The following is a 27,485-nucleotide window of genomic DNA, read 5'->3' as shown; positions in this document are numbered from 1 at the left end:
AACTCTGTTTCTTTCTCTTATAGCAACATTACAGTGATCCCATGTACACCCTACCCACAACAGTCAAGAGGTGGGGACAGTGAGGTGGACAGCCTGTGAGACAAATTGCCCTGAGTCTCAGGCCACTGTGCTAAGCCAAGGGCAGAAATCTATGCCAGGACCTGTCAGGGACCTCCTGCCTGCCAGTGAGATGTTGTGTCCTTGGAAGAATTGGGGACAGCCCCATCACTGAGACGTCTCTCTTTCTCTCTCTGGGCCAGGTCAGACCGCCCTGCACATAGCCATCGTGAACCAGAACGTGAACTTGGTGAGAGCCCTGCTTGCCCACGGGGCCAGCGTGTCTGCGAGAGCCACAGGCACGGCATTCCGCTGCAGCCCCCGCAACCTCATCTACTTTGGTGAGAGCGGGGCCAGGGCTGGGAGGAAGGGACATGGGGAGGTGGGCAAGAGCAAAGGAAGGGCGGGCCGAGGAGGGCTCCAGCCCCCGGAAAAGCCGGAAGTGGCCGGGCCTTCCAGGGTTTCAGGCCAGAGCCAAGCCTCCCCGCGCCGCGTGCTCCATCCCTGCCTCTGCTTCTGCTGACGAGCGTCCCCGAGCCCAGAGCTGCCACGCGAGGGCAAGGAGGCAGTCCCTCGGGGACGCTGCCCATCCCCCAGCCCATCGGGCCCTCACGGCAGCGAGCCTTCTGTGTCCACAGGGGAGCACCCCTTGTCCTTTGCTGCCTGCGTGGGCAGTGAGGAGATGGTGAGGCTGCTCATTGAGCATGGAGCTGACATCCGGGCCCAGGACTCCCTGGGTAAGAGCTGGGGGCCGGGAGGGCAGGGGCCACCCCAGGTCGGGCAGGGCATCAGCGGGGACTTCAGCGCAACGGCCACGTGACGCCCGCGTCCTCCCCCAGGAAACACCGTGTTGCACATCCTCGTCCTGCAGCCCAACAAGACCTTTGCCTGCCAGATGTACAACCTGCTGCTGTCCTATGATGGGCGCAGGGACCACCTGCAGTCCCTGGACCTCGTGCCCAATCACCAGGGTCTCACCCCCTTCAAGCTGGCCGGAGTGGAGGGCAACACCGTGGTGAGGGACACTCCCCTGGCCCCATGGCGGCCTTTCAAAGACCCTTGGTGCCCAACTGCCCGGAGGGTGGGGCCCCTTCCTCCATACTCCGTCGCTAAATGCTCAGCCTCAGGGACCCCTGGGCGGGAGGCTTTGAGAATGTCGCTTTAGGACATCTGCTCTGGGAGCCCGGCGTTCTGTTCCCTTTGCCCGTCCTCTTCTTTCAGATCCTTATAGGGTGTGTGGGAAAGAAAGACAACCAGAAAAAAGGAGGCTCACGCAACTAACTGTCCATCAGTCGCAAGGAGCGGGCCGTAGCCCTCGTCAGCGGTGGAGACCCCCCGGCCCAGCTTCTCACGCTGACCCTCCGACTCACCACCGTATCTTCTCAGATGTTCCAGCACCTGATGCAGAAGCGGAAGCACATCCAGTGGACCTACGGGCCGCTGACCTCCACTCTCTATGACCTCACCGAGATCGACTCCTGGGGGGAGGACGTGTCCTTTCTAGAGCTGGTGATTTCCTCCAAGAAGCGAGAGGTATGGGTGCCACAGATGACCAGGGGCTGTCAAGTGTCTGAGCAAAGCCTGTCCATTTGCTTACATCCTGGGCTCCAGACACTTCCCTGATTTATAATAAATGGAGATGAGAACCGAACCATGGAGCCTTTGGGAGAAAAGTCCAGTCTGACTGCGTTCTCCCTCTGCCCAGCTCCAGCCCTTTCTGCTTACCTTTCTCATACTAACCTTTTAGCTGAGGGACTCTCCAAATGGAAGCCACTTCGTAGCATTCATTCATTCATTCATTCAGCACACTGAGGACCTTCTGAGTCCCAGCTGCTGTATAAGGAACTGAGAGTACAGAAATCAATCAATCATAGTTCCTGTCTGCTTCCTCACACCCTACTCCCTGTCCTCAGTAAGTGCAATGGAGTACAATGTATGCCACCATAGGAGTCTGCACCATGCACAGTGGCAGCAACACTGAGGTCAAGTGACTTGTCCTGGATGGGCCAGGGAAGATGTCACAGAGGAAGGGCTTGAGCTGGGTCTTCTAGGGGAGCTGGAATTCACCAGGAAGAGGAGGGGAAAGAGCTCCCCAGAGAGCGGGAAACACGTGCGCCATTCTGATAGTACTGAATTGAGTGAACAGTAGGAAGGGAAAATTTGTCAAAGACTCTAGGAGCAAGGAACAAATGCTTCGGGTCCTCGGGAACTTCCAAAATAGTGGCAAGATAGAATTTCTGTTGTTTATCTGCAACCTGACAATTTCCTAAGAACCTTTCTAAGGCCATAAAATGCAGGCAATCGTTAGTAAGAGAGAACTTGAAAGGTCACTTAGTGTGATCTTATTCAGAGAATATTCCTGGAAGCAGATAAACTTCTATCAGGATTTCTTAGGAATTAGAACGCCAATCCCGCTGTGTGAATTGTGCCGACATAAATCCTTGATGTCTGGTTTCAGTGAGCTCTCAGTGTTCTCCTCCAGGTTTTATTCTTGTCTTAGTCAGCTACTTTTCCTTTCCTTCAAAATTCCTAGCCCCTTTTACATCTCTCATAGCCTTCCCCCCTTAGTTCCCTCGAAGCCCAGACTCCTACATTATGGCAAAAATTGAGGCTCTCTGCAAAAATCGGGCTCCTCCTACTTCCTGCCTTGAGCTGCCAAATATATCAGAAACTGTCCACCATCTCTCCTTCCCTCTGGGTTCAGCAGAAAAGGTATTCTGTTGGCTAATGGTTCATTCCTACAGCTATGGTTTGACTTTTGCCTTTTCTTACTTTCTCAGACGCCTCATCCCCTCCACCCCCCACTCTCATTTGTGCTTAACCCCCTGCTGTGTACTTCCGTCAGACTCCAGCCCGCAGCGGAGGCTTAGATGGTTGCCTCATCCAACTTTCCGTGCCTCTACTGCTCCCCTCCAGTGCCTAAGACTTGCAGAGAAAATAGGACCACTTCCTTGCTTGAACCCTCTGTGCTCCCTATTGCATTCGGAAAGATAATTCAAACTCCCCACTGTGCTCCCAATACCTGATGGTCTGCCTCTTATCTACGTCACCCCTTACAACTCCTGCCCGCCACTCCCCACGGGTCTTCTCATGTCCCCAGATGCACCTTGTTTGCAGATGACCACCTCTCTCACCTGGCTGCCTTGGCGACTGCTGCTGCTTGTGGACCGATCTCTAACTCCCCCTTCTTTCTACTAACTACTGCTCATCCCTCAAAGCCTCATTGGGGTTCTGGCGTCTCGTGCTTACTTCTTTAACAGAATGAATGGTGATGATGCTGTTGTTGCGCTGCCCTCTGGGACCTGGCAGGAAATCCAGCACTCCTCACGGTGCCAGTCACCCCCTGCCCCCCAACCTATGCACTGCTTCCGTGGTAGGCTCGCCAGATCCTGGACCAGACCCCAGTGAAAGAGCTGGTGAGCCTCAAGTGGAAGAGATACGGACGGCGGTACTTTCACATTCTGGGTGCCCTGTACATGCTCTATATGATCTGTTTCACCGCCTGCTGCATCTACCGCCCCCTCAAGTTCCGCTTGGGCAACCGCACAGATCCCCGGGACAACACAGTCCTCCAGCAGAAACTGCTGCAGGTGACTCTTCCTGGAAGGGGATGGAAGGGAGTGGGAGCGCGGGGTGCTGGTGCTGGATGCCTGAAGGATACCTACCCAGGAAAGGCACTACTCACTGGGCTCCAGCGGCTACAGGCTCCTGGTCACGCAGACAGAAATTCGGCATGAGATAGCCGACCAAAAAGGGAGCTTAATGAGTAAAAAACACACTTACCCAGGGACCTGTGGTTTTTCTCGCTAACCCTGAAAGAATACTTGCTGTTACGAACACCATACATTTGTGAACTTCCTTATAATTTGTAAGCCCTATTGTTCAAAAGGGAGGAAAATCATACTCCAAGTACGTTTCTGAGTCCATTTCTGGTCTGTTAGGGCAACACAGACGTCCCTTCTGGCCTGCCCTCTCTTCTGTGTGCTGTCAACATGAGGGCATTAGCAATCCTGTGTCAGCTGTCAGACCACCTGTCAGGTCCCCTGCACAAGGTCCCTGGATTAAGTAGCAGGTTGAAGTAAATAATTTCTGTGGCTCCTTTTATGCCTGTGGGCTTGCCATTCTGTAGTGTTGTTCAGAGACCCAGGGTGTTAAGGATGGCTGGGCAGAGGTGTAGAGTAGCTGTAAGAGTCTGCTGTTGATGGGAGCAAACTCTCCCTCTTGGGTGACAACATTAGTAGGCTCTAATGGGAGCCCCTGAGCATCTACAGTCAACGAGTGTGGCTACTTTGGGTTGGTTTACAGTTCGTGGCTAACCACACTTTTTGTCCCGGGGACCTGAAATAGCCAAAGGTGGGTGCAGGTATGTGGGCAGAAGGCAAAAGACAGGGGAAGAAGAATTTTGCCAGGCGAGTAAGAGCTAGGTGACTGGAGATTTATGTTCCATGGAGGATGGGCCAGCCACAAGTATGGCGCAGCCTCGGCTAGGAAGAGGGGTAGTTCGGGTCAGAAAGAGAACATAAGTTGCTTGCTTCGTCTAGGAACAAAAACCCCGAGTCAAGTTAGGCCAGAGAGAGTGGGATACACAGAGAAACAACAAGGCAGAGCCTCATTAAACCGCAGAGTTGGTCACAACACTCCACCTCGCTTGCTCCTGTAACTGCCTCTCAGTATATATTCAGCGTGCTCGTGTATCCAGAGCCTGTCTCTGACAAAGGAGGGTTTGCTGCCCAGAGAGGATGGTCCTGAGTGTGGAGTGGCTGTCCTGTTACGGCGGGCACCAGTGTGCTGGGGGGAGGTTTTATTCCATGCATCTCAAATTGGGCACAAAGGCTGGCCCTGGTGTGGAACCCACACAGGGGGAAGTAAGGACATTGAGAAGATGGCCAAGTGAGATGGGTGAGAAACTAGAAATGGGGAAAATGCACACCCATGAATGAGTTGAGGGTGACTGGGCTTTTCCAACATTCTAGGCCCTATTTCCCAGATGTGTTGTTCTCCCAGTCCCCCTTTGTCTCAAGCTTACCTAGGGATTTTCTGGATTTAGATTGTAGATAACGTTCTGGCCTGAGAATTGGGTGATAACTGAGCAATTGAGTACTCTAAGTCTCCTCCCTATGTGCCCCTTTCTCTTTAGGACAGGACTAACATGTTTTTTGACCCAGATAGTCTATATTTAGAAGATCCCCTCCCCTTGCCTCAGGACTAGGTGAAGCATAGTTTTAGCTAAGACAACCTCCCTATCCTTCTCTTTTCTTTCCTCTTTCCTTCCTTTCTTCCCTGGTACCACTTTTACCCTTTTGTCTTTCACTTAGATAATAGCTACTTTAACCCAAATAGGAGACTATTGACTTTCAAATATTCTTTTCTTGGTCAGGGGAGAGAGGCTAAGGGTTACAAATGGTCTTATAAGAGGATCGGGTAGCAAAGACCACCAATGGAAGGTCCCTGTTGTTTGGTGTTACCCCTTGAGCCTTGTCCTGAATTTATGGAATATCTGGGTCCTCTTATTCAGTAAATAAATCAACCTGGATAATATCAGGGGCTTCTCAGCTGATCACCATGATCTGAAAGATCCTGATTTCATGACGTACTGGGCTTATTAAATAATAGGAAATTCTCTTTTTTTCCTACTTTATATTACTTGAGAGTCTTAGAGCAATGAAAATGCACCAAGTGTGCCTTGGTTTGATTTTTTAAAGTTTATTTGTTTTGAGAGAGAAAGAGCATGGGAGCATGAGTGGGGAGGGGCAGGGAGAGAAAGGGAGAGAGAGAATCCCAGGCAGGATTTAAAAAAATGTTTATTTATTTATTTTGAGAGAGAGAGAGAGAGCGAGCATGTGAGCTGGGGGAGGGGCAGAGAGAGAGGAGACAGAAAATCCCAAGCAGGCTCCACACTGTCAGCGCAGAGCCTGATGTGGGGCTCAAACTCACAAACCATGAAATCATGACCTGAGCCAAGGTTGTACTTAACTGACTGAGCCACCCAGACACCCCTTAACTTGATTCATACAGTTGTTGACATGTTAGTTGGCCCATGGGGATTTATCTTAGACAAATGAATACTTTAATATCCAATTATACTAATAAATTGGACGCACAGGGCTCTCAGTCACAGAAGAATTTTCTCTGTGGATCTCATGGGATCCAGAGAAGTCACTGTGCTCCATGAGAGCCACCCAGCCTCACCTTCTCAGGACAGTTGAAATGAATGGAAAAACGAAAAACTCATCTATTTATATGCAACAAAACAAACTACACAAAAGCAGACATCCACGAGGATGGAGTTAGTGTGTCTCTATCCAGTTTTGGGGCTATCTTAAGGGGTTACTTCACTCTAAGATGCCTCATTGTTCAGCCATTAAAGTTGTGCTTTTCCAGAGTTTCCTAAGCACGCTATTAATTAACTGGATTGATCTCCTACCTCCATTCAGCGTCTAGTTGGTTTAGGCAGAATGACATGCATTGCAGTCCTAGTTCTCTTGGGTTTCCAGGGGAGCAGAAAGTTCAAAGTGTGGGAGTCAGGTGGCTTGGATTTTAGTCCTGACTTTGAAACCAAATAGTTATTTGACCCTGCACAGATCCTACCTCTTACTAGATCAGTGACTTTTCACCAAGAAGGGAAGCTGGTGAAAACACTGGTTCCTAAGCTACACCACACCTAATAAATCAGAATGTCCATTGATGGTATTTTTAAGAACTCTCTGAGTGATCGTAATATTCAGCCAAGGCTGAGAACTACTGGCTTCCATTTCGGGTATCTATTCGTCTCTAACTTTCCAGTCTTAAGTCAGTCACTCTGGTCCTTTAGATTCCTGATGTGCTGTTTAGCAAAAGGGCATTGCTCTCTCATCAAATTTCCTTTTTGTCTCCTGAAGATTTCCTCCATCTTTCCTCTGCCTACTGAACCTAGACATTGTTATAGGTGTTAGAAATTCAACATGGTCTGAGCAAAATACACACTATCTCTCTGCCCTTTTGCAGTCTACAGACTGGTGTACATTAATTAAAAGAATAGATATTTCATTACAATCCATCATTGTTACAATTCACAATATTTTTTCCTCTGGTAAGGAAAAGGACAGGATGCTAAGAGAGCTTACAGCAGGCGCCTGGGCATGCTGAAAAGCCAGAGAAGGTTTCCCTGAGGAAGACACCTAAGCTGAGAGAGCTGGATACCAGTTAGAGGTGAAAAGTTAGTCCTAGGCAGAAAGAATGGACACACAAAAGCCCTGAGGCAGGAAGAACTTTGACAACATCTGAGGACTGAAAGAAGAGCTAGAACACAGGAGCCGCGGTGAGGGCCTCCAGATGAGATTGTCCACGTGGATCCTTCTCAAATCGTGAAGTGCCTTGTAGGCCATATTGAAGATTTTTCTCTCTATCCCAAAGGTAATGGGAAGCTGAGAAGGATTTAAAAAATTTTTTTGGTGTTTATTTATTTTTGATAGAACACAAGGCAGGGGAAGGAGAAGAGAGAGGAAGACACAGAACCCGAAGCAGGCTCCAGGCTCTGAGCTGTCAGCACAGAGCCTGATGTAGGGCTCAAACTCACAAACTGTGAGATCATGACCAAGCTGCAGTCAGTCACCCAACCAACTGAGCCTCCTAGGTGCCCCTCAGAAGGACTTTAACTCGGGGAGGGACTTGACAGGACTTCTGGTTTAGAAAAATGTCTGTGTAGGATGGAGAATAGATTTGAAGGGGCCAGGTGGATGTGGGGAGACTAGTAAAGAGGCTGTTCTAGTTCAGCAAGTAAGAGATAATGGTGGGTTGGCCTGGAGATGTGCTGGGGGGTTGGCATCACTACTGTACAATGGATTTGGTGCAGGGAAGAAAGGAGAAGACTGTGGCAGGAATGACTCATAGGTTTCTGTTCATTTAAAAGCATGAAATCTTGCCATTTGCAATGACGTGGATGGAGCTTGAGAGTATCATGCCAAGAGAAATAAGCCAGTCAGAGAAAGACAAATACCTTGTGATGTCACTCAAAGGTGGAATTTAAGAAACAAAACAAAAGAAAAAAAGAGATAAACCAAAAAGAAAAGAAAAAAACCCACTCTTAACTACAGAAGACAAACAGATAGTTAGCAGATGGGATGGGTAAAATGGGGAAATAAGAGTTCATCTATCTTGATGAGCCCTGGGTGATGTATAGAATTGTCGAATCACCATATTGTACTCCTGCAACTGATTTAACACTATATATTAACTAAACTAGAATTAAAATGTTTTAAAAGACGAAGAATAGAAAGTAACCCTGCCATAAGAAAGAATAACTAAGAAGACAGCAAACGAATAATTCAGAAATAATTTATTAAATATTTGCTTTGTGCGAAAAAAAAAGAAATTGTCCTCTACCTGTCATGGTCAGTGGGATTGATCTTTTCACATCATTACTCCTCACAAGCTCTGAAAAACCCAAAGCACCACAGCTATTTGAAAAACCCAACTGACCTCCAGCTCTACACAACTTTGTTCAGCGTTCCTAACCAACTTACTGTGAGACAAGCACAGCAAATTAAAGAAGAAAAGAGGCGAGGAGAAGTAGGGAGCCTGGTAGGTGAAAATAGCATCTAACTGAGCATCAAACTTAGTGCTTGCTTTGTGCACTTTACATGCATTTATCAGTGCTTGGGGGAGCTGGTTAAAATGCAGATTCTAGGAGGTTCCTGGGCTGCTTAGTTGAGTGTCCAACTCTTGATTTGGCTCAGATCATTATTCCAGGGTTGTGGGATGGAGCCCCGTGTCGGGCTCCATGCTGAGCATGGAGCCTGCTTAAGATGCTCTCTCATGTCTCCCTCTGCCCCTCTCCCCTACTTGCACTCTCTCTCTCACCCTCTGCCCCTCTCTTCTGCTTGTGTGAGTGCTCCCATTCTCTCTAAAATAGAAAATAAAGGGGCACCTGGGTGGCTCTGTCAGTTGTGCACCTGACTCTTGATTTCACCTCATGTCGTGATCTCACAGATTGTGAGTTTGAGCTCTGTCTTGGGATCTGTGCTGACAGCATGGAGCCTGCTTGTGATTCTCTGTCTCCTCTCTCTTCCCCTCCCTGCTCGCTCTCTCTCTCTCTCTCTCTCTCTCTCTCAAAAATAAATAAATAAATATTAAAATAAGTAAAATAAAAAATAGATTTATTTTTTATAAATAAATTTTATTTCCGCAGATTCTGACAATAAAGCTCCAGTGAGACCTGAGATTCCTAACTAGCTTTGGGAGAATGCTGATGTTGTAATTCTATGAACCACATTTTGGATGACAAAGCATTAGATCATTTAATCCATATAGATATCCTAATAATTAAAGAAAATCATCACCACTTTAAAGACAGTGAATCTGAAGCCAGAGAGCTTAAGTACTTTGGCAAAGACACTTAGCTAGTAAGAGCATCACTGGAATTGGGATTTTGGTCAGCTTTATTTCAGAACTTCACCTTTAAATACCAACTGAGGTCATTTCTCTATCCAGAGTGATGTGCCGAACACCAGTGTTCTTTCTTAGTGGACCCACTGCGTGAGAAACTCGTGTCCCCAGGCTTTGAGGGCTACCCACACTCACCTGTGTCCAGCTACAATTGATCTGTCCCTGCAAGACAAGGGACATGGAGTGTGAGGGGCAGCCTGGTTAGAAAATCCCTGAAACTCCTCATTATTAGCCAGCAGGACTCTTTCTGGGCACTTCATTCCTTTGCAAGCTGGGGTCTTGGGGAGGTAGAGAAGGTCTAGGACTGGAATTTGACCACCGTTTCTGCTGTCTTCCCACCTCCTCTGGGTGGCCCATGCTCCCTGCCTGTCTCTGAGTGGTTCAGGTGACTTTGACTCTGCTATGCCCACCCGCTCTGGGCATTTCCTTCAAGGCAATGAGCTCAGTCAGCTGGTAAATGAGAGCAAGGCCATTAGGCTCACAATGAAGTATGAATGATCAGCCTCCTCAGGGGATTTGGCTGTTGACAACTCTGAAAATTCCAAGCCATATGATGATGTAAAGAATTCCAGTCATTATTGAAAGACATTTATTTTTAGAGTGGGGTGGAGTATTTTCTCAGTGCATTATTAGCCAGGCTTGCTTAGGTGACCTTGAGCTACGAATATGGAAATCCTGAAAAGGCCTAATTCATTGTGACCTTTTCCCCATATGCCTCCAGAGAGGTTTCCCAGTCCCACTTCCCGATTCTGTCTTTATCTCCCCTTTGCAACTTTCTGATCATGCTCAGCTTGCACCTGCCTTCTTATCCCCTCTTTTTCTTCCTTCTTTCTTTCAAATCAATGGAACATCCACTACATGGTGCATTGTGGGTAAAAAGGAGTAGTACGTCCCTGCTCTCGGGGGACTCTGAGATTACCGGCGAGGCATTTGTGGTCTTTATGAAAAGATTGCAGTGTGCTGGGTGAGGTATGTAAGCAGAGTGGTGCCATGTGCCAATGGGAGAACCCCTGAGCGGGGTGTGGAGGGGCAGGAAAGGAGGCCCAGGAGGAATGCTGTGACCTGAGTCTTAAGGCTTAAGTAGATGTGAGCCAGTAAACTTATGGAGGAAGACATCCTAAGAAAAGGGCACAGTCCATGCAAAGGCCTGACTTAACAACCGAGAACCCCAATAGTTCGATGTGCCCGGAGCATCACACAGAATATGGGGACACAGAGGAGAAGCCAGACCAGCAAGGCTTCTGTACATCACGTTTGCTAGTCTGGCTCTTATTGTTCTTTATTCTCATCTAATCAAAAGAATTAGAAGAACACATGCACATGACTTGAAAATCACATGACAGGTATAATGAAGAGCAGCAGTGTGGGGGCCTCTCCTGACCCAATGTCTTATTCCCTGGAGGTAACCCAGGTTTTACCTCTTCAAGTTTTCATTCCTGTTGCTGTCTCCACACTACTGAATAATATGCTTCCATCTTTATTCATTAATTAAATCTATACATTATTGGAATATAATGGGATTATTGTTAGAATATTTGGAATTTCTGCTATGGTAAAGATCTAGAGAGTGCCCTCCAATCTTATCTCCCCTTCATTTCTATTCTGAAGACTTCAGGGAACTAGGAATGGTAGTGAGCAGCTCAGCCATGTGATGCTACTTGCATTTTAGAAAGACCAGTCCAGAAGCATGGTGGATGGTGGGTTGAACGAGGGGAAATGGTTTCATGGTAAACCAGATGACAGATGCTGCAGGTTTGCATTAAGAGAGTAGTGCTGTGACTTGAGAATGGACGGGGGAAGCCTTTGAGAGAGAATTGAGAGACTGAATGTATAGGACCTTGAGAATGAGTGCCTCTTCTACTTTATTTTGTCGAACATGACCTTGATTCAAAATCCTTTCAGAAAGACCACACATCCCAAAAGCTGTGGATCAGCCTTTCAACAGAGACAGAAAATCTCGAATACAATCTCCAGAGAGTAAAATTCTCAAAATTTAAGGGAAAACTCATTTACCAGTTTAAGTTTAGGGTTCAATTCACAAAGGTAGTTAATTAAGAGGAAATTCTTATTATCAGTTCAATAGACACCAGTAAGTCATTTATAAAATTCAATGTTCCTGTCCGTTTTTTAAATGTTTATTTATTTATTTTGAGAGAGAGGGAGAGGCAGAGAGAGAGAGAGAGAGAGAGAGAGAGAGAGAAACCCAAGCAGGCTCTGCACTGTCAGCGCAGAGCCTGACCTCACAAACCGTGAGATCATGACCTGAGCTGAAATCAAGAGTTGGACGCTTAACCAACTGAGCCACCCAGGTGCCCCACTCCTGTCCATTTTTAAACCACTAAAATCTTTCTGAAAGATTTTACAAACAAAAGAGTATCTATTCCGAACCGAGAGCCTACGTTAAACACATGGTGTGAAACACTAGAATTCCTTTAAAATTAAAAGAAAAACAAAGTGTTTTAAAAGCCGAATAGTTCCTTTATTTTTTCATCTTTATTGATGTATAATTGACAAAGAAAATTGCAAGTTTCCTAAAGTATACATTGCGGTTATTTGGAATACGTACACACCATTAAAGGATCCCCACCATCTAGTTCATTAACACACTCATCACCTCACATATTTATCTTCGTTCTTTGCTTTTGATGAGAACAATTAAGTTCCATTCTCTTAGCAAATTTCAATTATATAATGCAGTGTAATTAACTACAGTCATGTTTTACATTAGATTCTTGGAGCCTATTCATGTTATAGCTGAGAGTTTGTGCCTTTTTACCAACTTCTCCCTATTTCTTTCACCCCACCGTCCCTTTTCTACACTCTGTTTCTGGAATTTTGACTTTTTTTCTTTCTTTCTTTCTTTTTTTTTTTTTTTTTTTTAAGATTCCACATATAAGTGGTACCGTGCAGTGTCTCTCTTCTCTGTTGGGCTTATTTTACTTAACATAATGCCCTCAAGGCCCATCCATGTTGTTGCAAATGGCAACATTTCCTTCTTTTTTGTGGTTGAATAATATATATATATATATATATCTATATATCTATATATATATATATATATCCCCCATATCTTCTTTATCCACTCATCTATTGATGGACAGTTCCTTTATATAGATGAGCCAAGGAAAAAAAGGTCGGTGGCAGTTCTTCAGACTACTAAACCAAGATACAAAGTTTTAAAAAGAATTCAAAGTTTTTGTACAAACACATATGCGGTTATTTTATTTCTACATTTAATATTATTTTGTTTCTGTATTTAATATACTTACCAGTTATTCCACTACTCACTACCTGATTCTCCAAAAGGAGTTGGAATGTTTTACAATTAAAGAGAGATGCTATAGGAACATTAAGATAAAGAAAAAGAAGGAGGCCCGTGAAGTGAATTTCAGGACAGAAGAGGGGGTATTCAGTTAGAGCTGAGGATTTAAACAAAACACAAAACAAAACAAAATAAAACCAACCTCTGAGCTTCCTTGGAAGCAAAGCAAAAGGGAAATTTCCCATTAGATGATAAAATAAAATTGACCAGTTTGTCAAGAGAACATCAATTCTCTAAACAACAATAACAGCAACAACAGCAGCAACATCAACAATAAAGTAACTGAAGTCTAGCCAAGTTTGTTAGATCACATTGCTCACCAACCACATAGACATCAGCTATTTTTTTGATCTCTCCTGGTCCCATATGATTTACCTGAAACATTTTCACCCTCTGTTGGTAAGTCTGGTTCTACTCTTCCATAAAGGTTATATCCTTGTCTTCTACTGAGCTGTCAGTTTCTGAATATCTGTGGGGCTCCTGGTGGGTACCTTCTTTATATCATAGATCACCTCCTACTACATAGCATCTCTTCCTATTTCAAAACTATGCCTCTCACTGGACCAGTGAATACACGCTCCAAGTAGCCTGCTGAGGGATGCTCAGAGGTTCCAGTTTATCAGCAGAGCAGAGATGATTAGCATTCCTTATGCCTAATGAGGGATCACATCCTTCCTAGTTTAGATCATCAACTTTCCCACTGGCCTCAGGGACTCTCAACTCCGTTCTTGGGTGCACTACTCAGAGAGGTGACCTTAGAGAAGAGATTTCCTAAAATTTTGAAGTGTACCTGAATGTGTTGAAATTATTTGTACATTTCATGTGGGGATGACATATATACGAACACAGTTTTCTGGTAAGAGGGTCCACAGTCTTAATGATATTCTCCATAACCCTCCAAAAGTTGAGGATCAGTATTGCAGCATTCTTTCACTACATGTGTGTAATGTTGTAAGCCTTTTACTGTGAAACAACATGCCCAGAAGAAGGATGGTCTTCTTTTATCTTGACCTTAGGGCTGTACCTTCTACACCTACTGCTCAGGATAAGATGGGGACCCTTCCTCAAAACTAAAATCCATTCAGTGTCTCTAACCCTCTTTTCTGACCTTTTCTATATTACCACATCATAATATAATCATAACTATATCTATAGTGATTTATGGCTTATAAAGTACATCCAGATAAATCCTCTAATTTAATATCTACAATAACACTAGGAATAAGCATTAGAGTCTCCATTTTTACAGATGAGAAACCTCAAACTCAGAGAGGTTTAGTGCCTTATTCAAGGTTCTGCTAAAACTGGTAGATTCTGGGCCTATTCTGGAATCTGAATTCTGTGAGGTGTTTATAGAGTAGTCTACCTTCCAAAGACCACATGAGATTGGAAAAGTTGGGCTTTCAACATAGCCAAAACCATCCCAAGCCAATAATGCCTCTTCCTGTTGGTTTAGTCTTCTTAACTTGATGCTGTGAAATGTGATTTCAGCCCCTTGGTACACACATCATAAATTACCACTCATAATATATATTATAGTGATTTGCTAGGGGGTGGCTCAAGTTATTTAGAATGTATATTAAGCCTTGAATACATAGGTTAATGGCCTGGTCATAGAATTAAGCACAATTGACAAATACAATGGCAGGGGAGGAGGGTAATGGTGGTGGTGAGGGGAAATTTGCTTCATCTGGGATGGACTTTAGTTGCTTTAGACCACCTGCCCCAAAAGACTTGATTCTCAATCCATCAAAAAATACTTCTTACTCCGAATTTACTCCCACAGGAGGCCTATGTGACTCAGCAGGATAAGATCCGTCTGGTGGGGGAACTGGTGACCATCACGGGGGCTGTGATCATCCTGCTCCTGGAGGTGAAGTACAACCAGGGTCCAAGCTGAGGCCATCCACCTGGGGCCCCAGACTGAACTGCAGTCCACATTGTCTTTTTGTTTTACTGGCCTTTTCCCAGATCCCGGACATCTTCAGGGTTGGTGCTTCTCGCTATTTTGGACAGACTATCCTTGGGGGACCGTTCCATGTCATCATGTGAGTGTCTCTTCCTTTCAGTCCCATGTCTTCCCTTGCCAGAATTGTTCCAGGTCTCTATTCACTCTTTGGGACCTAGACTTCAGCTGACTCTCACTTCTAGGGATTTTTTGCCCAGTGGGCTCATATGTGTGTTTTGGGCGTAAGGACTAAGCCTGAGTGGGTACCACCCAACTCATCACCATGCTAGAGGAGACCTGGAATATTTCCTCTCTCACTCCTTGTTCCCTGCCCCCTCCCCCAAGCATCACCTATGCCTGCATGGTGCTGGTGACCATGGTGATGCGGCTCTCCAACATGAACGGGGAGATGGTGCCCATGTCCATTGCCCTGGTGCTGGGTTGGTGCAGTGTTATGTACTTCGCTCGAGGATTCCAGATGCTTGGTCCCTTCACCATCATGATACAGAAGGTCAGTGCCTTCCCCAAAGATTCCTCTGGCTTCAGCAATAAGTCCTTTCCAGACAAAGGGAGGAGATGGAGCTAGGTGGCCTCCAGTTTAGCAGGATAGCTGCAGAGAAGCAGGTAGAGAAGGGTCATTCCAACCTCCCTCCCCTTCCCTTTCCTGTAGATGATTTTTGGAGACTTAATGCGCTTCTGCTGGCTGATGGCTGTGGTTATTCTGGGATTTGCCTCAGGTAAGAGCACTGTCCCCCCACACTACTAGGTCATGTGATCCAGTTCTCCAGAAAGTTCACTCACTCTTGCTCTCCGTTCTCATTTATACTCTCTTTCGCTTATTTCCCCCCGGTGGATATTGAGTCAAAAAGCACACTCATATCCATAGGATCAGGGTCAATTAAGATGACCTAGAAGGTAGATGATATGCTCTGAATTTATGGGCTAGTAACATTCATGTTGACTAACAGCCCAGGAAGATTTTTAAAGAAGAGATAGATAAAGGGCTTTGGAGAGACAGCGCCATTAAACAAGAAAGACTGGCCAGTTGTGGATCTCAGAAAACTATGTGGGCAAACAGAGTCAGTGCAATATTTAACTCTTCTGTCTCTACACTTCAAAAGAAGAAACACAGAGAATTCAATAACACATAGCATCCTTTTTTTTTTCTATGTGCATTTAAAATTGGGAGAAAAAGAAAGAAATCAAAAAGGAAGTACAGAAAATTATTTTGGAGAGTTTGAGGATGAGAAAGGAAAACAGAAGAAAAAGAGCTGTAAAGAGAGATTGGGGAAAGAGGGAGCAGGGACTTAATCGCAGCCCAAGGCACACGTGGAATGTCAGGGTAGAGAGAGGAACACAGTGAGAAAATAACAGCCAGGATAGAGGATGAAGGCAGTGAGAAAGTAGGAGAAAGTTCTTATGGAAAGGCACTAAGAGGAAGGAAGAACAGTGAGATATGGCAACTCAAATCTAGTCTTCTGTGTCTGCAACCAAACATCCGTAAGACAAGGGGATGCCCTAGGCGCTATTTGAAGACCTCTCAACTCTAAAAGACGATGGCCTTTTAGAACAAAAGGCACTATTCTTGTCCTAGGAATTCTCATTTAACAGGAATTCCCACCAAACAGACCAAAAAAAAAAAAAAAATACCCCAAGATCTGAGTTTATGAAAGGGTAAAACTGTGGTAGTCTTGCCTGTTTGGAGTATTCCTTACATATTCTTTCTCCCCACCCTCTACCCCATCTGCACACATCATGAATTACTGCTCACAACATGTGTGCATATAGTTACTCATTAAGCATATGTTATATATAGTATATGTATGTTATACAGTACATAGTATCATGACCTGCCAATTGAAGTCATAATGACAGAGTAGTTTTCTGTAGATGCCCTATACCCAGGATCTCCTAAATTGTCTCTTCTTGGTTGTTGTGCTTGCCTTGTCCATCAGTAAATAAAAAAGTGATGTTTTGTCATAGATACTATTTCCATTCTTGAGATCATTTAGTTTATATTTCAGTTCCCCACACAGAGAGAAATCTTTTAAAGGTTCTAATGCTGTGCTAATGTTCCAGGATGCCCAGTATCATCCAGTAGGCTACACACTGAGCAGACCTTTTCCATGATGATCCAAGCGCACCCAGGAACCTCAGAATGATGGATGGTCATCTAGGGGCCACTGAGATTTTTTTTTAAAGGTGCTTTTCTTTTGGCCATTTCATATGGTCAGTTCTTTAAAATTGTTGGAGATTCCATGCATTCTTGTAACAAATTACCTTTTATTTATTTTTTAATTAATTAATTAATTAATTAATTTTTAAATTTCCATCCAAGTTAGTTAGCATATAGTGCAACAATGATTTCAGGAGTAGATTCCTTAATGCCCATTACTCATTTAGCCTATCCCCCCTCCCACAACCCCTCCAGCAACCCTCTGTTTGTTCTCTATATTTGAGTCTCTTATGTACAAATTATCTTTTAAATATTCGATTTTCTAAGATGTGAAAAGCAGTTAGGTGACTTATTTTGTGTATATCTATCATATATATAATACACACACACACATTTTATGTACACATTTTGCTAAATGGCTGGGTGTTACCATTGTCCAGAGTAATGAACTTGGTCATAAGACATCTTAAGGCTAGCCGGGTCCACACATAAAGTGTGACTTACATGTACACAGTCATATATGTACATTTATGGGCGTGTATGTGTGTCTGCAAATGTGCAAATGTATGGAGATATAACCGGGCCCATGCTTATTGTGATAATTCCCTATTTCCCCATCTCCATGCCCACTTCCTGGGCGGAGCAGCGTTCTATGTCATTTTCCAGACAGAGGACCCATCCAACCTGGGGCAATTCTATGACTATCCCATGGCACTGTTCAGCACCTTTGAGCTTTTCCTCACCGTCATTGATGGGCCTGCCAACTACGAAGTGAACTTGCCCTTCATGTTTGGCATTGTCTACTTTGCCTTCACCATCATTGCCACGCTGCTCATGCTCAACCTGTTCATCGCCATGATGGGTGATACACACTGGCGGGTGGCCCATGAGCGGGATGAGCTCTGGAGGGCCCAGGTGAGTTTACTAGTGTTAGTCTTACTAAGGGGAAGAGAATGGAGAGAAAAATCAAAGTGGAAAATGTTATGCTACACGACTCTTAAGAGAGTCACAGAACAATCCAGTGTTGTCACCTCAACAAAGGTACATTTGGACAGAGGAGGAGATAAAAGGAGGGGTAGTTTAACACCCAAGAGCTGAGGTGTTGATCACAGGGGAAAAGTAGATACAACAGTCAACCTCGAGCCCAGTGAGAACTAGAGACTGTCTTATATATTCTAGTGGGTTTTTTTTATTTTTGTAATTTTACTTATTTTTTTTAAGATTTTTAATTTCAAGTAATCTCTATACCCAGTATGGGTGCTTAACTGACTAAGCAAGCCAGGCATCAGCTATATATTCTAGTTTTAAATTTTAATTTTTAATCTTATCTTCTATTTGCTTCTCCCTGTTTCTCTATGATTTTTTCTATATATCAGTGAAGATAATATAATTTTAGAGTTGGAAGTATCTTTAGTGGTCCTGTAGTTGAGTTCTTACTCAGTGATTAGTTATTCATTGGTCAAAAGGTCATTTAATATCTTCTTTAATGCTGACTAGGACCTTCTTATTATCATATGGATTTGGGTAGTGGTTGGGAAGAAGAGAGCTTTTTCATATTTCAAAACTTTTTGTTATTAGAAATGTCCATGTTGCATGGAGCTGAAATCTATCTTTCTACAATTCCATTCTTTGGCCCCAGTCTTTTCTTTTAATATACACAGAACACACTCTTCTGTATGAACACCATCCAAAAATTTGAATACAGCTATAATTTATCCACTCAGACTTTCCATTCACTTAACAATAATTATGTAGAGCCTGTTATGTGTTGGGAAATGTCTGGGAGCTGGGGACACCAGCATGAACGCAACAGATGCCATCTGCGTATCATGGAGCCCACAGTCTGGTTGGGAAGACTGCCATTAAATAAAGGACTTCATGGAAGTCTGTAAAACTACAGTAGTAAAACTATCACACAGAAGTAGAAGATGCTAAGAACAGGACACAACAGAGGAGTCTGATTGCAAAGTTAGGAAATGCTTTCCTGATGGAGTGACATTTAAGATGAACTCCTAAACATGGGTAAGAATTATCCAGTTAAGGAGAATGACAGAAAAGGATAGAGGTTAGGATTTATATCAGTCAGGACTCTTGGCTATAGGGACAGAGAACCAAATGCAAACATACTTAAAAAAAAAAAAAAGAGGGGCGCCTGGGTGGCGCAGTCGGTTAAGCGTCCGACTTCAGCCAGGTCACGATCTCGCGGTCCGTGAGTTCGAGCCCCGCGTCAGGCTCTGGGCTGATAGCCTGGAGCCTGTTTCCGATTCTGTGTCTCCCTCTCTCTCTGCCCCTCCTCCGTTCATGCTCTGTCTCTCTCTCTGTCCCAAAAATAAATAATAAAAAAAAAAAAGAAAGAAAGAAAGAAAGAAAAGAAAAAGAAAAAGAAAAAGAAAAAGAAATAAATGGCATTGGAAGCAAGATGTGTTGGTCCTCGTAACTGGAAAGTTTAAAGAACTAAACTATCTTTAAGCATATCTGGCCAAAGTGTGTATTTCCATTTCAGTAACTACATCAGTTTCTCTGTTCTGCTCTCCTATCCAGTCTGCTCTCCTAAGTCAGTCTCTCCCATCACGTTGGTGAAATGTCTTCTAGAAGCTCCAAATTCCCAAAGGAATGAACAGGTGTACTGTATTGCACAATTCCAAGGGCCCCATCTGTTGTATTCGCTGTGCCTTCTGATACTGTGCGAGGTGTAACCCCTCAAAGAGCATCTTCTCCCCCAAGAAGCCAGTCTAAGTTCCATCTCACTGCAACAGGTTTGAGCTATAGGTGCATCCTTGAATTTGAGGTTAAGGCCAAGGAGTGGTGATGGTGGTAGTGGAATTTAGGGGAGAATCAGCTAATCAGCTGGGGTGCAGTCCAGTCTACCCTAACTGATGGACAGAGTGGTGAAGTGACAATGGTCCAAGCAAAAGGGGTCTATTACCAGAACAAGGTGGGGGCCTACTGATGGCACAACAGGACACATAAATGTCCTTTTCAAGATAAAGGAGAGCTTCTATATAGGGAAAGGGAACACATGATTAAAAGTCCTGAGGTTAGGGGCACCTGGGTGGCTCAGTCGGTTAAGTGCTGGACTCTTGATTTCGGCTCAGGTCATAATCTCACAGTTTGTGGGTTCAAGCCCCGCATTGGGCTCTGCACTGACAGTGCAAAGCCTGCTTGGGATTCTCTCTCCTCTCTCTCTGTCCCTCCCCTGCTCATGTGCTCTCTTTCTCTCTCTCTCAAAAAAGATAAACTTTCAAAAAAAAAAAAAGTCCTGATGTTGGAGGGAACTTGGTCCAACTAAGAAATCAAGTAGAAAAATACAACATGGGGAATTGGGCTACTTTAAGAATTGCTAGTTTCTTCAACTAACCAAGCTTTCTGCACTTGTTCATGCCTAAGAGATCATGGTCCTTTCAAAAGTAGAGTGTTCCTGATAGGATTGGAGTAATACAATATAAAGAGGGGTCATGCCTTCCCTTGCTTTGGACACTGTAGTAGAAATAGCACCTCAAATTGAGCCAGGTCTTGGGGCACCTGGGTGGCTCAATCATATAAGTGTCCAACTCTTGACTTCAGCTCAGGTCATGATCTCATGGTTTGTGGGTTCAAGCCCCACATTGGGTTCTGCACTGAGAGTGAAGAACCTGTTTGGGATTCTCTCCACCCCCTCCCTGCCCCTCCCCCACTCTTGAAAGAAAGGAAGGAAGAAAGAAATAAAGAAAGAAAGAAAGAAAGAAAGAAAGAAAGAAAGAAAGAAACTAACTTAAAAAAAAATTGAGCCAGGTCTTTAAAGAAATATACATCTGGCCCTTATGAAGGTCATGATCTACTAGAACCCATGCATCTTTGTTATTCAACTTAATTAGTAAAGCCCCTTTACCACTTCCTGTACTTACCCAGATACTTTGTTCTTAAATATAAGTGTAGTACCTTACATTTGGTTCTCTTAAATTTCACATTATTGGTATTTGACTAGCATTCCAGTCCGGTGAGATCATTTTTATATGGCTTTTGTCACCTCACATTATTACATATCCCTCCCAGTTTTGTGTCACAGTCATATTTGATAAGCTTGTCTTCTATGTTTCATTTAAGTAATTAATGAGGGCTGGGCAAAGGACAGAACATGTGACATGCCACTAGAATTTTCCTTGCCAAGTTTGCAGTCATTAACCCACTCTTTTTCTTTGGAGGATATGGGTATTTAATTTGCTGCAAATTCCCTGAACACTAGCAGCGTCATTTCATCCCACAATCATAGAGATTCTATTTAATCATTTTATTTAAATCAAGATAACTAGTCTGGCTTTCCTATGAAAAAGCAAATGAGATTAGTTTGGACTGACTCATTTTCTATGAATGTGAATAGTAATGTAGGGGTCACAGTTTTATTCAAAACACTCATAAAATATTCTCTCTCCTTTTATGATGAGTGAGTAAAGCAGATAGCATGATGCCTGGCACAAGCTAGGGCATGGCTCAATGGCTGTCATCTCCCCAATTTCTGGTGTCCCCATCTGACAGATTCCTCTTTGTTCCCATGTTGGTGGCTTCTAGTGTTCCCTGAGACCTCATCACTCTTCCTGAGTTTCCTCTACCTCTCACTCCTCCCAGGTGGTGGCCACCACAGTGATGCTGGAGCGGAAGCTGCCTCGCTTCCTGTGGCCTCGCTCTGGGATCTGCGGGTACCAGTATGGGCTGGGGGACCGCTGGTTCCTGCGGTGAGTGACTGTGCATATGTATAAACTGCTAACAAGCATGAAGCCATGGGAGTAGGGTGCCCAGTTTCACATTTATCACACATATTTCCATTCCTGAGATCCCCAACTGGACCCAAAGGAGACATCATCACTCTATAAAGTGAGACTGCATTAGCCTGTTTAGGGGAGGGGGGTGGAGCCAACAGGGAGAGCGACAAGATGGCTGATAACTGATGCCAGGCTGTGAGTACATCAGGGTAGTAGTGTGTGTGAGGTTATATACGTGTCCATGCTCAGATGTGGGCATGGGCTACCCAACTTGTTCTAGTCTTGTTCCTCTCTGACCCCCATTTCTAGTAAATTCTTGCCTTGAACCTAACCTTCTCCATACTCTACCTTCAGCTCCTGACTTGGCTTTTCTTCTCTCTTGGTTTTCTCTTTCATATTCACAACCACACACACACACACACACACACACACACACACATACACACCACTACCCTCCAAATCCTGATTGCTTACCTCTTTGGTCTCTATCCCACTTTACCCTTCATTCCACTGCTCTTCCCTTCATTTCATCCTAGGACTCTGGTCCCTTCCTTGCCCTGTCCTCTTGGTCCTGTTTCCTACAAGTGCTCTTCCCCCCTTTCCTCCTCATGGCCCTTTTTCCTTCACCTCACCTGAGTTCCTTCCCCTTTGCCCTCCTCAGAGTTGAGAACCACCATGATCAAAATCCTTTGCGAGTGCTTCGCTACGTGGAAGCTTTCAAGGGCTCAGACAAGGAGGATGGACAAGAGCAGCTTTCTGAGAAACAGCCCTCTGTTTCTGTGATCGAAAGTGGGACCCCAGCCAGAGCCTCTCTGGCCCCTCCAACGCCTTCCCTATCCCGGACCACATCTCACAGCAGCAGCAGCCACCGGGGCTGGGAGATCCTGCGTCGCAACACATTAGGACACGTGAATCTTGGGCTGGACCTTGGCGAGGGAGATGGAGAGGAAAATATCTATCATTTGTGATGAGGACCCCTGTTACTATTGGCCTGACAAACAGGTGGGCCTAAATGGAGGGAAGTATCTGATTGTTTTCCCTGTTAATCATGAGAGGGGATAGGCAGAATAATTCTTCAAGGTCATGTCTCATCCTTCACATCAGCATTTCTGGAGATGGGCAATGGACATCTGTTGTCCCACATATCTTCTGGTTTCCTGAAAGTCCCACATCTTGAGAAAAGAAGGTGTCTCTTAGAGCAAAGTTGGATTTAGCCATCAAAGACATGAACTAGGGATGCTAGACTAACATCTGGATCATCTTTCTTTCTGCCTCATGCAGGCACTAGAAAGTAGTGAGCGGTGAAGCCTGCTTGGTTCCACAAGGCTTAATGTGGGAAGATCCAGGCATGGCACTGAGGTTATGGCCCTTCCCTTTTCCCCTGTAGGACTCTCTCTCACCCTGCAACCAACCCCCAACTAGAAAAGTGCAATAAGGAAGGTTCTTTATCCTTGCTTTATTTTTCAGAAATTTTATTGTGGGAAGATACACATCACATAAATTTACTATCTTAACCATATGTAGGTATACAATTCAGTGGCATTAGGTACATTTACACTGTTGCATAATGATAACTACTATTCATCCACAGGATGCTCTCATCATCTCAAACCAAAACTCTGGTACTCATTAAACATTAACTCCCCACTGTCCCCTCCACACAGTCCCTCATAACCAATATTCCACTCCACGTCTATGAATTTGACTACTCTAGGTACCTCATACAGGTGGAATCATTCAATATTAATCCTATTGTGTCTGGCTTATTTCACTTAGCATAATAGTTTCAAGATTCATCCTTGTTGTAGCAGGCATCAGAATTTTATTCCTTTTAAGGGTCAAATAATATTTCATTGTATGGATATATCACATTTTATTTATCCATTCATCCACTGATGGGTATTAGGGTTGTTTCCACCTTTTGGCTATTATGAGTAATACTGCTATGAACATTGGCATATAATTCTCTTCAAGTTCTTGCTTTCGATTTCTTTGGGTGTATCCTTAGCTGTGGAATGGCTTGGACTTATGGCAATTATTATTTAATTTTTTGAGGAACTGCCACACTTTGTTGTTTTTCTTTTCTTTTCTTTCTTTCTTTCTTTCTTTCTTTCTTTCTTTCTTTCTTTCTTTCTTTCTTGTTTTCTCCTTCTCCTTCTTTTTGATAATAGCCATCCTAATGGATATGAAGTGGTATCTCATTGTGGTTTTGATTTGTATTTCCCCAATGACTAATGACAATGAACAGCTTTTCATATGCTTATTGGCCATTTGTATTTGGAGAAATATCTATCAAATCCTTCATCTATATTTTGGATTCTGTTTGTTTTTTGTTGTTTTTGAATTGTCTTATCCTTGCTTTTTGAGACTCAGAGTCTAAAGGGTTTGTATCTCATTTGTGTCTACATGTATTTTAAATAAGTGGTAAATTATGCCTTTTGTGCTTGAACAGCTCAATCATTTCTTTATGGGACTCTTCCCGGTCTGTCCCTCAGGTGGCTCATTAGCAGCTAATCACCCTTGTGCCTGGGGGTAGCAGATTTCTGGCTGTGTCTCCTGCAGCAGCCATCTTTTGCCCCCACCTCCCTCTTCCCCTGTGCTGAGTTTTGGGATGGACAGCAACAAAGCAGGATGGGCCATCCCTCTCCAGGGAGGAAAGTGGGAGCTAGGTGTCCAGGGCACCCAGTACCAGGCTCTTGACAACCTCCCTCTTGTCTCCAGTCCTTTACGTCTCACCTCAACCCTAATATCACCCTCACCCAAAAGCCATAATAACTTTTAAGAGGACTGTGGTCTGGAATAGCAAAGAGGTAAGTCGGATTTGTGAAACCACAGGCAGGTTCATCCAGATACTCATACAAAGCATAGATGAGTGTGGAACGGGGAGGAATCACACGAAGGTACAGGCACAGGGTCCTACACACTTGACCACCAGTGGCATGATTTCTAAAAGTGCTTAGTCATCATGACTCCTCTTATTTTCCTTACAATGGAAGCACTTCCTCTCTTGTGTAAAGCTAAACTCTCATCTGAGTCCCAGATTCCGTTTCCTTTCTGTCTTTTCAGACAGCCATATCCATCGCTGTTCTCTCTATACTTCTCATTTGTATATCTCTTCTCCTCCCTCTCCACTAGTTCCGGGGATCAGCAAATAAGGATGCTCTATTCTTTCCCATCTCCAAAGAAATGGAAAACACCCTCCCTCAACCCTTCCTCCTTTCAGCTACTGCCCTATCTTTTCTAGTCCCTATTCAAGGCCAAACTTCTTAGAGAAGGCTTTATTGTCTATTGATCTCATGCTGAGTCCTCAACCCATTGTGATTTGACCTTGCCTCTCCAAGCTACTGACATCTATGAGGGAGGTTATCTACCTTTGGCTAAGCCCACTGAACAGTCTCAGTCTTGCTTGAACTGTCGGTAGCCTTCAGACTACTGTCGACCACTCGCTATCTCTCAGCATGTCAGTGCCATACACTCTTGTCACGCTGGCTGCTTCTCTTCTACAAATCTCTTAAACATTTTCGGTCCACAAGCCTCTCTGTTTTCCTCACCACCTGGGCAGTCTCACCTGCTTCTGTAGATTGTATTAACATGCACATGTTCATGACTCCCCATTCCCTATCTTCGGTTCACATCTGTCTCCTGAGCTCCAGGCATGAACAGCTTGGATGCCTATCTATCAGACAGCTGAACCTGGATATTTTACAGACACCTCAAACTCAACATGTCACAAACTGAAAACTGAACAGCTTTTTTTCCTCACCAAACCTGCTCCTCCGCCAGAGTTCCTGACCAAATAATAGGCAAAGTTGCCTAAGCCAGAACCTGGGCGTCGTCTTCAACATGTTTCTGTTGACTCTTAAATCCAGTAAATCTCAAATCTTGTGGATTCTGTTCCCTAAAACATCTGCTTCGCAAAGAATTAATTCTGGTTAGATAATGTAACACATAGCACAAAATTCAAAGAGCACGCAAGAAATACAGAGACAAAAAGCTTTCCTACTTCTGTGCTGGCCCCTTTGTTGTTCTTTCCAGGGACATTCACTAATAAAAGTGTATTTATCTTTCCAAGAATACTCTGTATATCCAAGCGTATGTATGTACATATTCCTCTTAAAAAGACATATAATGGCACAGTTTATTAGAAAAAAGTTTTTGCTTTTTTCACTTAATACAATTTGAAGATTATTCTATACCAATATAAAACCTTCCAGTTGTCCCTGCCTCTCGGGACCCTACTGTACAGAAGGAGGTTCCTAACTGCTCTGTTTGTATGTAGTCTCGGTCTTCTTCAATCCATCACCCACACTATGGCCAGAATGATCTTTGTAAGATGCAAGTCCTACCCCTAAGTATGGTCCTTCTGGAAGCCTTCCATAAGCCAACGCTGGGCAACCCTCCAGCCTCCTCACACCTCTCTTCTCTCAGGCTCTATTTCACCAAGCTGGATTTCTATCAGTTCCTGGATAAGGCTGAGTTCTTCTTCTTCTTGGCCTTCACAGTCTCTAGAGCTTTCTACCTCCTTGCACTCTCCCTTCCATCTTTGTAACTTCTATTCATTTGTTGGTCTCAGCCTAACGGTCATACATTGGTTGTATGTGTAATTGTGGGGATGCCGACCCGTGGGCAAGGTTAAAGTCCATCTACTGTATGTTTCCAGACTACCTATGTTTTCTTTTTAATTACACACCCTGCACATTATTGTACTTATTTGTTCAATGTCTGTCTTCTTTAGTAGACTGTAAGTGCCACAAAGACAAAGATGGTGTCTATTTTATTCATCATTGTGTTCCCAGTGTCTGGTGTAATTCCTAGTACAATGTAGTATGCAATAAATATTCATTAACTAGATATATGAATGATTGACCTGTTTTTATTCTAAGCTCTCTCACTGGCCACACTGGAGTCTTTTTTCACCTGTCAAAGGTGGCACAAAAATACTTGCCTTTCAGTGGGGTTGTAATAATTAAAGATAAGCACATAATATGGGTAGAAATGCTTTGGAAAGGAAAAAGAAGACAATGCAAATGTTAAGTGATCATTGGGAAATTTTTTCAGGTTAAATATACTTTGCATGTATGTGTGTGTGCGTGAGAGAGAGGGAGAGAGGGAGAGAGACAGCGTGAGAGACAGAGAAGAGAGAGGGAAGGAGGAGAAGGCTGGAGGAGGAGGAGGAGGAAGAAGAGATGCGGAATATCATAAGGAAGAGAGAAAGGAGGGAAGAACCCCAGCAGCAAAGCTCTGGAACAGATCTTCCTGAACCTCTCGTGTGTGGTACCCTGTAAAGGAGCATTCGAGGTAACAGACAAGATCCCACACCTGCCCTCCGGAGCCCAGATGAGAAAGGAAAAGAAACACACACAGACATCGTCATACCAGCAGATGCAGCACGAGAACTGTGTGCTGAAGGGTTAAAATAGTTGGTGGATGTTTTGTGCCGCCAGGCAGATGCCAGCTTTATTTACGGGGATCCAGAGACAGGGACGGGGAACGGGGCGAAAGGAACACTGATGTTCCTGCCTCAGGAGTTCTTTGGGTACCCCGGAACCGTGACCGTTCTCCTTCCCGTCTCCTCCCCGCTGGCTACTTTAAAAGACAGAAAGCAGAAAACTCTTGCTCCTGTGTGCGCCTCACAGACCAGAGGCAGGGAGGCACGGGAGGTTTTGTGCTCCCAGGGATCACTGGACTTCAAAACTATGTCCCCACCCAGCCGTTGGCAAAGTGTTTTTCTGACAAGTTTCTGGGTTCTGGTAAAGAATGGTGGTGTAGCCCCTGAGGGTTGGCCTGCCTGCAGCCTTGGGAAGGAAGGGCAGAGGTCGGTGT

At 44.4% G+C, this 27,485-nt stretch overlaps 1 protein-coding gene across 2 annotated transcripts in view; it reads left to right on the top strand.

The window, feature by feature from the left end:
* The window catches only part of TRPV5 (transient receptor potential cation channel subfamily V member 5), a 35,106-nt gene extending 8,593 nt beyond the window's left edge, over positions 1 to 26,513 (top strand). For both annotated transcript variants that reach the window (XM_053898400.1, XM_053898399.1), the window contains 12 exons: positions 261 to 398; positions 696 to 794; positions 897 to 1,072; positions 1,444 to 1,590; positions 3,435 to 3,647; positions 14,589 to 14,675; positions 14,774 to 14,850; positions 15,096 to 15,261; positions 15,421 to 15,487; positions 17,573 to 17,841; positions 21,529 to 21,635; positions 22,324 to 26,513. In XM_053898400.1, the coding sequence (XP_053754375.1) occupies positions 261 to 398; positions 696 to 794; positions 897 to 1,072; positions 1,444 to 1,590; positions 3,435 to 3,647; positions 14,589 to 14,675; positions 14,774 to 14,850; positions 15,096 to 15,261; positions 15,421 to 15,487; positions 17,573 to 17,841; positions 21,529 to 21,635; positions 22,324 to 22,630 (1,853 nt within the window). In that variant the 3' untranslated portion in view covers positions 22,631 to 26,513. The remainder of the gene's footprint in view (positions 1 to 260; positions 399 to 695; positions 795 to 896; positions 1,073 to 1,443; positions 1,591 to 3,434; positions 3,648 to 14,588; positions 14,676 to 14,773; positions 14,851 to 15,095; positions 15,262 to 15,420; positions 15,488 to 17,572; positions 17,842 to 21,528; positions 21,636 to 22,323) is intronic.
* The last annotated feature ends 972 nt before the right edge of the window (positions 26,514 to 27,485 follow it).

This window comes from Panthera pardus, unplaced genomic scaffold (genome assembly GCF_024362965.1).
Source record: "Panthera pardus isolate Hobbes unplaced genomic scaffold, ASM2436296v1 HiC_scaffold_8, whole genome shotgun sequence".
In the NCBI taxonomy this organism is placed as follows: domain Eukaryota; kingdom Metazoa; phylum Chordata; class Mammalia; order Carnivora; family Felidae; genus Panthera; species Panthera pardus.
The sequence above is the reverse complement of the archived record's forward strand: the minus strand, read 5'-3'. Positions and strand labels throughout refer to the sequence as shown.